At 39.4% G+C, this 12,683-nt stretch overlaps 1 protein-coding gene across 1 annotated transcript in view; it reads left to right on the top strand.

Moving 5' to 3' along the window:
- The window catches only part of GOLGA1 (golgin A1), a 2,378,923-nt gene that overhangs the window by 354,843 nt on the left and 2,011,397 nt on the right, over nt 1–12,683 (top strand). Inside the window, exon 5 of the mRNA XM_044058132.1 lies at nt 8,549–8,646. Within this exon, the coding sequence (XP_043914067.1) occupies nt 8,549–8,646 (98 nt within the window). The remainder of the gene's footprint in view (nt 1–8,548; nt 8,647–12,683) is intronic.

Below are 12,683 nucleotides of genomic sequence, written 5' to 3'. Positions count from 1 at the left end.
TATCTAGTGCTGAAGTTCACAAGAAAAAGAAGCAGAAGCTTTATCATACAGTTAATAATCAGATTATAGCTGTTTGTAAGGCTGATGTGGTTTCCTTGACTGAGTGCTCTGCAGACAGCTAATTCTGGTGGCTGTATTCTCATACATGGCTCTAGTGCAAGTTTGGCTGGACCTTTCTGTTTCAAAGAATGATGAGGGATCTGATGAGGACAATGGTGATTTCCTAGTTGATACGAAGTCCAATCACTGATTCTTTGGAAGGTGAACCTGAGCTTAAATCCAGACAAGTGTTCACTAAATTTAGTAACCATCTGAGGAAAAGTGATGCTTTTGCTTGGAAGCATTTGGCAACTACCCTGGAGCTAGGCAGGGAATATGAGATGCTGAATTCTGTGACTATCCCTCCTCTCTCACCAGACTTGGAAGATACCTGCATGACTCTGGTATCTATTCCCACATTCCCTAAAAAGACTTAGAGAAAATATAAGGTCTCCTTGATTTATGACTGGTCTTTTTTCTGATCTGACTGCGGTCTCCCCAGCTGCCTACTCAAAATTCCTTGGGTTCATCTAATCCAATCCTCCACATCCTGATTAAAGAGGGAAATGGTTAGATTTTCAGGGCAAAAGGATGTCTCTTTCTATTAACCTAACCTTTAGAATGTTAAATTATCAAGACTTTTGCTGCATTTTTGCCTGCAGAGCAAAGTCTTATATGAATGAAATTTTCTAATTTGAATCTGATTTCAAAACGTGATTTGAGAGGTGTGCTAGAATGTGCAGATACAGTCTTGTGAAATGCTGCTTCTCCTGTTGTATTAAGATGGTATGCTTGGTTAGATAATTGGAACGTCTCTGATTTATAAGCTGAATTTTTTAATTCAACTTTAAGTTCTGAATTAGTGTTTAGACCTTGTGTTACACAGATTCTCAAACAGTGGGATAATAGAGACAATTTATTGTGTCTAATATCTAGGATGTTGTATGTACCCAAGCTCTCCCCAAATAAGACTTGTTCCTTCAAGGAACAGAACTAACACAAGTCCCAGCTGAACAAAAGTCAGGGATCCAGTAGGAAATGGCAGGAGGATAGTTTTTCAAAACCAAAGAAGAGGGGTTTCTTTCCAAAAAAGAATCAACTCCCTCCCAAGGAATGATCATTCTAAGTCACAGAGCACCCCAACCCCTACCCCTGCCCTTCCTCCTTCACCCGCACGCATACTGTCCTGTAGCCTGACCACAAGTAGTCTCAAACAAATGGGTTCTGAGAATAATTTGGAGAGGATACACTTGACAGTGGATAGAAAATCCCTCCCCCTATTAGGGAATTTTTTCCCACACCCATCAGAACAGTACCTAAAAAGGAGCAACCATGGAGACCCTGTCCTACATTTGTCCTTTCTAAATGCCTTTGTAAATGTTGTGAAATTTAAAATGCTCACCTGACAGTCAGTCCTAACTTGCTTCCAGACCACTGTTTTATGGTGACTCTAGACCTCAAGAATGCGTACTATATTCTTTTCCCAGTTTCAGGATTTTTTTGAGATTTACTGTGCCTGGTTTACATGATCAGTTTTCTGCATTACGCTTTGGGTTACTTACTGCACTTTGTGTGTTTACAAAGTGTCTGGCTCCAGTGGTTGCCTATTGCAGAACTCTAGGCATCCACATTTTCCTTGTTTAGGTGACTTGCTGATTTTATGCAGATTTTGTATCTAGTTGCTTGGAGTCTTTAAACAAGGTCACATCCTTCCTTTCCTACCTGGTCTTCAAGTTGAACCTTCAGAAGTCCTTCCTCCTACCCTCTCAATAAATTGTTTTCCTGTGGGTGTTTGATAGACAAAGTAAAACAAAAATGGCCTTCCTGCCAGGATACAAAGTTCTGACTTATTAGGGCATTTTCTTGAATTTCTCTTTTCTAGATGTGGCCTCAGTAAGAGAATTCCTTAAAATTATAGGCGTTTTGGCATCAGTGATTCTCTTGATACCACTAGCCAGGCGACATATGAGAAAAATTCAGTGTTTTAATAATTTTTGGACCCCTCCGCCTTCCATACCTTGGATTTTCTGGTTCTGGGATTTATGAAATCGGAACTGCAGTGATGGGGGGATCAACTGTCTCTGAATTGAGGACTCTTTCTTTTCAGTCCCCAGTACTTTTTGTCCAGATGGACTCCTCAGATTTTGTGTGGGGGATAATTGTCCATGGGAGTTCATATGCAAGGCTTGTGATGTCCGGAAGACATGCCAAAGCACATAAAAGTGAGAGATGTTGGCATTGATTTGTGCTTTAAAAATTGTTCACCACTTAATAGATTCAGATTCCTCTTCTGGTGGTTATTAACAAAACACCACTGTGATGTGGCACCTGATCAAGCTAGAGGGGTACAAGGTCATACCCTCTTTGCTGCTTGGCCTTGATGGCCTGTTAGCTGGCTCTACAGCATTCTGTGATTCTTCAGGCTCATACATTCTGTCAGAGCAAACGACATTAGTGGATAGGGTAAACAGATCCTTAATAGACCCTGACACAGGAAACTCCATGTAGAGGGTCTTCCAGGACTTGATCCAGATTTGTGGAACACCAAGTAGAGCTTTTCACCTCCTTTCAAAATAGACAAATGAAAAGAAATCTGTTCAAGACAACTTTGCAGCCATGCTTGGAAGACGGACACTCTTATTTCCATGATCAGGTATGTGTTTGTATACATTCCCACCCTTTCCATGGATTCCCAAGGTACTTCTAAAGATTCAGAATTACCAAAGATCTTTGTGGTAACCCCCTTATTACCCAGGCAAAGTTGGTCCTCCCTCTTAAGGGAACCGGCCAAGGGCAATTGCCACAAGCTTCCTCACAGACTGAATCTGCTCACATAACATTAGGGGTGACTGGTACACCACAGCTTACAGAAATTGCAAATGATAGCCTGGATTATTTCTATTTTGCCAGCTTTTAGGGACTTATTCCATAAGGATGTGCAGCAGATTTAAGGAGACACGAAAACTTGCAGCAAGAATTCTTACATTTCGAAGTATAAGATTTTTTTCCAGGAGGTGCCAAGTATGGCAGAGGTTAAAACAACCCTCTGTTTTTTAAATATTTGTATGAGGTTCTTAAAGATGGTTTGTCATATGCTTCTTTCAAAGTGCATCTTACAGCCATCTCAACTTTTTCTGCCCACTGATCCCGTTTCATCAGTTTTTGTGATCAAACAGAAAGGAATGTTGCACATGAGAACCCCTCAAAAGCAAATTCCTTCAGCCTGTGATATCAGTTTTGTTCTTGAAAAATGAACCTTGCCTCTTGGGCTGAAGTATGGTTCATTGCTTGGAACTTTGTTTTACTCATTGCTCTGACATCTACAAGGCAAGTCTCTGAGCTGCAACTGCTCTTGGATCAACCCTATCTAATTTTTCATAAGGTCAGGGCTGTATGGTGCTCTAATTCATTATTCATGCTTGCTTAAAGTTGTTTTTGAATTTGTATTGAATCAAGCCATCAATCTCCTAGTGTTCTATCATAATCCCAAAAGACAGGGGAGAAAAGATTCTAAATATGAACAGAGGCAGCTTAGGCACCAACTTGACAGAACAAAGACCTTTAGGAATTCTAAACAACTGTTTGCCTCCTATATGGAGGCCAAGAAAGGTCAACCTGACTCTACACAAACTATTGTGTGATTGTTGTCCTCTGCTGTTTTCTGTTACTCCCACCATGCTAAAACTCTTCCAGGCAAAGTTAAGGCTCACTTTACTAGAGTCTTACCCTCTTTGATGGCATATTGTAAAGGGCTAGACTCTAAAAGCATTCTAGAGGCAGTAACATGATCCTCTGTTCATACCTTAACAGAGCACTACAAACTGGATTCCTTTTCAATTTGAGGGCAGACTTTGCTAGGGCCATTCTCCAGTGGCTCCTGGATCGTTATCCTTCCACCTTCCAGGTAGAGTAATCTTTGAAAATGGGACAAACCAGGAGCCTCCAAACAACCGTTGTTAAAAAACACCAAAGTTCGTAGGAAGCACGGCCACTCCAGTAAAAACTGTTTATTGAAATAAGTACAGATTAAGTGCTAATCTTTGAGAATCTATCAAAAATGCAACTGAGGCAGTGGAAATGAGGAATATTGTAGTGTTGCACAAGTCCTACTTACTGCAACAGCAGATATTCAAATTCTTCACTGCCTTAGTGGCAGCATCCACCTACCATCCTTCAGACTGTGCATAGGTGAGTATGGATTTCAAACTCTTTGATTCAATTGTTGTTGGCTTTGTTTTTTATATGGTATTATGATTGACTGCAGATTTATTCTTGCTAGATGATTCTGGCTTCTGTTACTTTTCTGTCTGTCTTGGTGGAAGCGAAAAAGCCTGCACACTCACTTTGTGTTGACAGCTAAAAGCTTCCCTCTCAGGATATGCTGAGCCAATCAGCTGTCACAACAAGAGAGGGAGGGGAGTCTGAGCTTATGCAAGCTGGCCAGTACTGGGTTATCTTGACAATTAACCCAAAATGCCACTGAGACAGTGACTAATTCGAGCATCTGTTACATGTAAGTAAGTGTACTTTCCATTTTGTTTCAGCAGCAGTCTTTGTCTTCAAATCCTGTATTGGAGGTGCTGTACTGCAAAACCTAATTCTTCCAAACAGCTGCTTATTTTCCCAGATCCCAAAAGCCCTTGGTCAAGATTTGAACTGCTCTTGTCTTCATGAATTTGGACACTGGCAACAAAGAGAAGACCACCATGCTCCCTATTTTTTAACATCTTGCAGCTAACTATTTGGGGTGTTTTTACAGTTAATCTGTGTGGTTTCCTCTCCTGAGTTACTGGTTTCCCATGTAAATTGCTGTATTTGGATGTTTGATGCTGTTTGTGATGACCATCGTCACTAATGGACCTATTACTGCTAATATCAGCCCAGGAGGCACATGTTCACCCTAGTAGACTTCTCTTCTCTTTTCCCCTGTGCCTCGCCTCCCCATATGATTCCTCTGGTATTGATTCCCCACCACCACCAGTACTCTTCCATCTTTCTCTGCATAAATCTCTTGCTGCTCTCTGTCTGGCTACCTGCCTTGTGGATCTCTTTCCATGTTTTTTTATATCAGCCACAGTGGTACAGTGGTAGTGTTGTTGCCTCACAGCAAGAGGTTCTCCTGTTAGATTCTCGGCTGGAGTGCCTTCTGTGTGGTCTGCATGTCCTCCCCGCAATCGAGTGGCCTCCGAAAGACGTGTGAATGGGTGCGTCTTCGCTGAAGGTTGGGTGTCGGGCTGGCAAATCGGCACCATAAAAATCTGCTGCCAATCATTAGCGGACTGGAGTTCCTCTGTGGCGACCCCTAACCGGGAAAAGCCGAAAAGACAAACATTGCCTGATTTTTATCATCTTTATTCCTTTGTTGCTTCCACCTTTCACTTTCTGTTTATACCCATTCTGTTTCTGCTTGCTGTCTTAGCTCAGCAGCTGCTAGCTGAATTGCCTGAGTTGGTTTACCTTTTCCTTTTTCCTTGGTGCCTTCAGCACTAACTTTCTCCTCCACATGATTCTGCCTTGTGTCTTCACCATCGTCTTCCAGGGAAAAAGATCTAAAAGACAGGGCTTTCTTTGAGTTTTCTGCACTAAAGACTTCCTCCTGGTATTCCTCTTTCTTCCACCTGCATGTTCCTTTGCATATTTTCCTCATTATAGTCTTTTTTTTCCCTGTGTTAATTTTCTCTCTTCCTTTGTGCCCACCTCTTTCTGTTACCCTTTTCGACCTCACTTCTTTCCACACCCTTCCTCAACATGGCTGTTCTAGCTATTGCTTCCTCTTTCCTCACACTAGAACTCTAAGACCACACAGAGCTGGAAATATAACACTCTGAAGTTTATTCCGCCTAGCATTTCAGATGAATGCATTCATGGGGAGGTCCATGCCTTTGTAACAGATGCAGTACAATTAAATACTCTTAGTTGGCTAACTATGATTCTTATTGGGACATTGCCACATTTTTCATTTTTTTCTGGAAATTCATCAGCATCACCACTTTATTTTCTAAAGCCAGACAATCTGTGAACAAGATTCGACTCCACATCACAAACAAAAATAATTGCAAGAAAATGCAAAAAAATGTATAAAAATAGAGAGAGAAAATTATTTTTTTCTAACTAAACAGCAACTAAAACATTAATTTATACTGTCTTTAAAGTCTGGGCTGATCCCTTTAAGAAGCATGATTTTATTTGTGTATTTATTGGTATTTGATTAGCTACCAACTGTCTCAGCCTCTCTGTCTGTGAAACCCAAACCCCTAGCACACCCCACACCCATAAATCCACAAGTCATGCTACTCTCCTGTTTCTTTGACCCACCTTTCAGTTACTGTCTACTAATTCCTTAATTTGCCTTTATATTTTGCCATTTGCTATTTCCTTTATTATTATGTACAATGTAGGCCTGCCATTGCAATAACTTTTGAGATTAATGTACCCTGTCCTATTCTGCCTTCATTGACTGTGTCAGTTAAGTCTTACTTGTGCCCCTTAGACTACATATGGCCACTGCCCCTTTTCTTTCTTCTGCATTTCCTCTGTTAGCTTTCTGCCACTCCTAACCTCTTCCATTTAAGTGCCTAGCATTATTCTTCTCCTAATATTTGTTTTGTTTACTGAAGCCTCTGTCTCTTCCTGTAGACTTTGCTTTATTGCCTATCCTGTTTCTGGGTATGTGGTTTTTAGCTTAACTGTTTCTGACACCCACCCCCCACCCCACCATTTCATTGTGTCTTATATTTTGTCCCATAAAAGTTTACTACAAGGATTGTTTTGTTTTTCTGCCAGTAAGTTTTAGCTTTCCTTCTCTAGGCAGTGTCATGCTGTGTCTTAGACAAATGTATTTACTTGTTTTGACTAAGCTGATTGGCATAGCACAGCTCAGTTGCAAACTGGGTCTTCCCTTTACAGGGCTGAGTAGCTAGATATGGTGAGCAGTGGTGACTAACTATCATAGATCTAGTTAGGTCCCAGAAGTTGCCAGGGAAACTTACTTTCATGTTAGTTATGATGCCCTCTAGATTGGATCAAGGCTGTTTTCTTTATCCTGTCTGTAAATCTCCAGGCTATCCTGGAATTGTCTGCTGTATCCCTTTGATTTATCCCACTGATACTCCCTCAGCATAATACATTTTGTGACCATGTTTATGATTTGGTGGAAATCAGGATTGTAGTCCAGTATTTTCTATTTTTGAAAGGGATCCTTGATTCCCATCCTGTGTTGATGAATCTATCTATGCCTTAGAACTTTAACTTTCTTGACAGACCATCTGTGAAACATCCACCATTTAAAAATGTTTGTTAGTTTAATGAGCCTGAAGTTTGTGACCTGTAAGGTGCTGCTGTTTATAGCCATCGTATTGGCTTGCCAAAATTTCTGAACATCAGGTTTATCGAGCCTTAATTGCTATTTTGCAAGGACCATGTGTCTTCAGGAAAAATCTCAATTTCCTCCCTAACATCTTTCTCCTAGTGTACTTTATAAAGTTGAATAGTAGGGGTAGGGTAATATATCGTACATAACTTATGTTTCCCCACCATTTGTGGTTTTTACCTTGGTTAGGTTCATTAATGTCAGAAGAAAGCTAAGTTGTCCAATTCATTTATCCATAGCAAGGGGGTGGGGGGTTCATTATCAATATGCGTAGACCTCCAAACACAGTGTCTTTTAGATAAATTCATTCTTGGGCAGTTTGAGGACAGGGCTGTCTTCTAGAGGAAGGCCATCTCTTGTGCATTTTTCAGGAATGTGTTCACAGCAGATATCTTTGAAGCAGCTGTCAGGCAATCAGAAGGGTATACATTTGGTAAACACTGCAATTTGAACCTGTTTCTGTAAGACTGTATCATTTTCTGGGGACCTTTCTTTTAGGGTGTTCTGCTCTGAAGTCTTCCTTTGCTTTACAGTCTCCTACTATCTTTTTTCATGAAGAAACTGTTTAGTATTTTACCTAAAAATGTATATCCATTACAAAGGGTGCATTTATTAGCTAATCTAATTATACTCCTTAAAGGGGACTGTTAGGTTAGTCACTTCTTCTTTTGAGAGGGCCTTGGTTTAGGCGTCTGATTTATCACCCTCTTACCAACCTTGCATGGACCATTCCAGCTGCTTCTGATTTAGCATTAGGCCCTCTTGAAAACAAAGTCCATATTTTTGTAAACTTTTCATGTAATGTGTTTTCTTGCAAATGTAACCTTTGTTCAAGCAGTGGTAAAAAATGAGGATCATGGGAGCATAGATGTGTCCTTGTTACCACTGGGTCTGGAAAGCCTTGCATAGGTCAATGATATCTTGATTTGAGAGTGACAATATAATATACTGAAGTCTTGTAAAAGCGAACAAGGTAAGTACTCTGATTTTAAAAACACAGCAGAACAGAGGGCTTTCCTGGAGATCATATGATTGGTGAGTACTTGTATGTTTGCCGGACATGCATAGAAGAAAATGGTATTCTTGTAGAATGTGTTAACATTTTTTACTGCCTCATGTCTAACAATGACTTTTTTTAAGTCTCTATGAAGAAACTCCAGGAGCAAAGTGAGGTCTACCAAGCAAACAGAACGAAGATGACTGAGGGAATGGCACAAGCTTTAGAAAAAAAAGATCAGGTAATTAGCATATTAAACTGAAATGTTTGGGAGATGCCTAACTAAACATCGTACTTGATTATATTTACATTTTTAAACAAGATTGTCATCTGAGAAATTGTCTGATTAAGGATCAGACCAGTTATTCTAGGACTTACAGCTGTGTCATTTGGGTGAGCCAGATTTTTAAACCTAATTGGATTAGGGTAATTGTGCTAATGAGACATTTACCCTTCAGTTAGTCATTTTAGGGGTCTAAAAACTCCTCTTTAAAATATTTTCCATTTTCCTCATCTTCTTATTGTTTAAGAACCTTTCTTGTGGCTTGTATGTATTTAAGATTAGTCTGAAACTTTATTCAGTTGTATAACTTTGGTGGACCAAAACATTGCCACTTGTCCAGGTTGATGTAAAACTTGGTTATGCCATTTATGTTAATTCTTGCTTTATAGTGGATTGGGTTTTGTTTTAGATTGCAACTGCTTTTGTAGCATATTTTTTGTCCCTACCAGCCTGCCCATATGTCCCTTCTTGACCACCGGTTGACTTACTTGCTTGTTCCTACATACTGTCTAGTAGAGCAGCACCCTGTACCACCTCATAGTGACTGCTTCTTTGTCTTGTGAGGGGATTAACTTATTCATGACCTCATCTTGGAGTTGAATGCCACTTGGCTGTGATACATGATGGTTATTGATTTTTTTCCCTGTATACAGCTAGGTTTTCTTTTTCATTCAGGAGTTCAAGCCACAGTGTATAGTACATGCTATGCTTGTCTTTTTACATACCATACATGTGCTTTATGCACATTGCGTGTGAAACACTTTGTGATGCATGGACCTCTGCATTTCATAGAAACTGGTTTCCATGTGGATGTGCTCCTGTTAAGGAGACTCCCTATCCTTTCTTTCCCTCCTTCTTTTGTCAGAAAGGCAAACTGGTTTCAGTTGCCTTTTCTCACCTTTTCCATTCTACTCTTCTGGTCAATTGTGTGTACTTTTGCAACCCAGGTTGCTTGAATTATAATCTGGGCTTTATCCCTGTGTGCCATGGATCTGGCTGGAAGTTAGCATGTTCTGTAATATCTTTAATTGTGGATGTTAAGGATAAACCAGCTCCGTGGTACGGAGAGTAAAGTCCTAGCTATAACCCAGGTATTCTGTGTGTGGTTAGTGGCCCAGACACCAGAGGAGCTGGTGATGGATTGGGTAGGGTGATGAAACAATCCTTGTGCACTAGAGTTCCAAGTGGAGACTGGAAATTATCTGGCGGTAGTTGCTGCAAGTGGTGGTGTCATGGCTCCTTCATTTATGGAAGTGGGTGGTACCCTTTGGCAAGTTCCAGTGCACACATCCCTCGAGCATCTTCTAATTTGTCCAGAAACAAAGTTAGGAAAATAAAAGAAAAAAGTTTTCCATTCTGACAGCAATGTTCTCAGCACTGCACTGTCATTCCAAGAGTAATGAACAAATCTTGGGGCCATTTTCTTTAGTGGAAAATGAAAGGACTAGCTCACTGGTGAGGTGAAGGCAAGGGGGTTCTCTATGGTTAAGAGTAGAAACAAGCTACGAAATCGAACGAGAAAATTCTGAAAACTGTTAGAACATGTGTTCCTTGACAAAATGACTTATGTTCATTAGCTGCTTGTTGGTTAAAATTTGGTTATATGTAAGTTTAGTTAAATTGTGTTTAAATGTTACTGTATTTTATTGTTCCTTTCAGGCACTTGAATTGAGAAGCATTGCATTTATTTTATTAATCCATTTTTATCTCTGTGTTTAACTAATCATAAACATCTTTCATTTTTCTCCATTTGTAGCCTGTTTATTTCAGAAACCATTTCCTTCTTGATAAGAGTTTCTTTTTCAGGGATCTTTAATTGAATATTGCCCCAGGAATCATTGAAACTTAAGTTGACACTGCAGATTGTAAACTTTAACAGTATCACAAAAAAAGTTTTTGTAGGGAAGGCAAGCCCCCTCCCCATGTCCTCCATTTCAGTATATACTAATTTGTAGATCATAGAACCTTGTGGTTATGAAAATGCATGTGAAGTTCTGCAATCTTGCTAAAAAAGTCCATACTTCTCAAACAGCAGAGTTGATTTAAAAATCAAGTTATTACTGTTTAGCTGTTGCGTTACACAGTATATACCCTTTTAAACCTTGGTTAGATGCAGATCCTAAGAATCATACTACTAACTCACTTCTCTTTTCTTCTTGGCTTGGAACTTAAATTATGCAAGGTTTGGGAAATAACTGTTTGAGGTTAAGCAGTGCACAGGATATGAAGTTTTACCAATTAAAAACCTAGTATAATTTATAAAAGTTGTTAATTTCTTAACCAGTCCCTTACTGGGTGTGAAGCAACTTTGATTTATAATAGCCCATTCGGAGCACTCTGACATAGGCATTCATTCTTTTCCCATTGAATATTTTCAGATTTTAATTTTATTGCATAGTCATTGCACTAACTTAATATGTGCATCCGAATAATCATCCTCATTCCATTAGGGTGATTTTCTACTCATTTTAGGTAATGGGAATCTTTGCTATCTTCATATAATTTTATTATCTTTAAAATGTTAGTTGCCAAACCTGAAATCAGGAACTTTGGTCAATTATGTTAACCATGTTCTTTTTAAACTAGCTAAACCAATGTTATATTTGGGTTACAAGTTTTTTTGCCTGCTTTCAGCTGTGGTTTCATTGGTTAAAGACTTCCAGTTGAAACTGATATTAAAACCACGTTTACAGTTTTGTATTTTGACCTTTTTTTGTCCCATTCAGATTTTCATCTAGCCTGTCTGCTACACTCTTAACTCACCCATTACTGCTGTCTTATCCTGCAACTGTCCCCACTTTGCATGGGGATCCTTCTTGCCTAATAGCTTTACCTTTTTGATGATGTACGTCCTACTGGAGTAGTGTGTTGTGAATATTGTATAGCTACTGTCCAGAGCTGGCAAGGAGGTTTCATATTTTTTAACACCTTTGTTAAATTATCACTTAAGACATAGGCGTGCATACATTTTTATGTAAAACAACGCAAACCATGTTAACATGTTCACAGTTACAAACCTTATACATGACATATATATTATTTATGGTCATTATGGTTAGTTATGGTCAGTCCAGCATTACATAAATTGATCAGTTCCTGCCTTCCTTTAAACCTCACTTGTCCTCCAAAACATTATCCTGTATGTATTGGTCCTGCAATTTCCATTTTTTTCTATGTAATGTGTTCCTACCCTCCCAGTTTTTTATTTCTCCTACAGTGGTCACTGCTTCAGATACAGTTGGTTTAGACTTTGATTTCCATTTTCTAGTAATTGCATTTTTGGCAACCACCAGTATTAAACTTAACAAGGCCTCACTATATCTAGGCAATTCAGATCCTGTATCCCAGCTCAAAAAAATAATTTACTTAGTTGCACCCATTTGCAAGCCCAATTTTTCTAACAACTAACTCTGTTGATTGCCAACTCATTACACTCCCAAAACATATGTTCCCAGTTATCTCTTTCGTCCCTATCGCACCTCCAACATGTGCCATCTACCTGAGGAATAATTATTTGAAGTCCGTTTGGGGAATACAAATACCTACGCAAATGCTTTCAAGCGACTATCCTAAATCTTCTAGATTTTGTTGCATATTTGGGAGCCATACATAAGTCCTGACATCGCTTCCTTCTGAATTGCTTATCCAATCTCTCTACCCAATCTTTTCTAACCTCCTCTGATTGATTCCCATAATTATTATGCAATGTTTTATATGCACTACTAATTATTTCTTTTTTAACAGTAGCTTCTGTTCTAAATTCAAGTAAAAGCTTTACCAGAGTAGGTCTTTTTTATTTAGGGTTTCCATATCCAGGTCTCTGTCTATACATTGATATCAATCCCTGGTAGGTAAAGTAGTCTCTGGCCTGCACTCCAAATTTTTTCTTGGCCTCTTCCCATACTGTCACCATTCTCTCTCTAGTTATTTTTACCCAGTACCTTGATTCCTTTGCCAATTTTCCCCAGTAAATTCCACCCCCCCTCTTGTCTATT

This window comes from Protopterus annectens, chromosome 16.part0 (assembly GCF_019279795.1).
Source record: "Protopterus annectens isolate FY-2018-M chromosome 16.part0, PAN1.0, whole genome shotgun sequence".
In the NCBI taxonomy this organism is placed as follows: domain Eukaryota; kingdom Metazoa; phylum Chordata; order Ceratodontiformes; family Protopteridae; genus Protopterus; species Protopterus annectens.
This window is presented reverse-complemented; position numbering and strand designations above follow the sequence as displayed.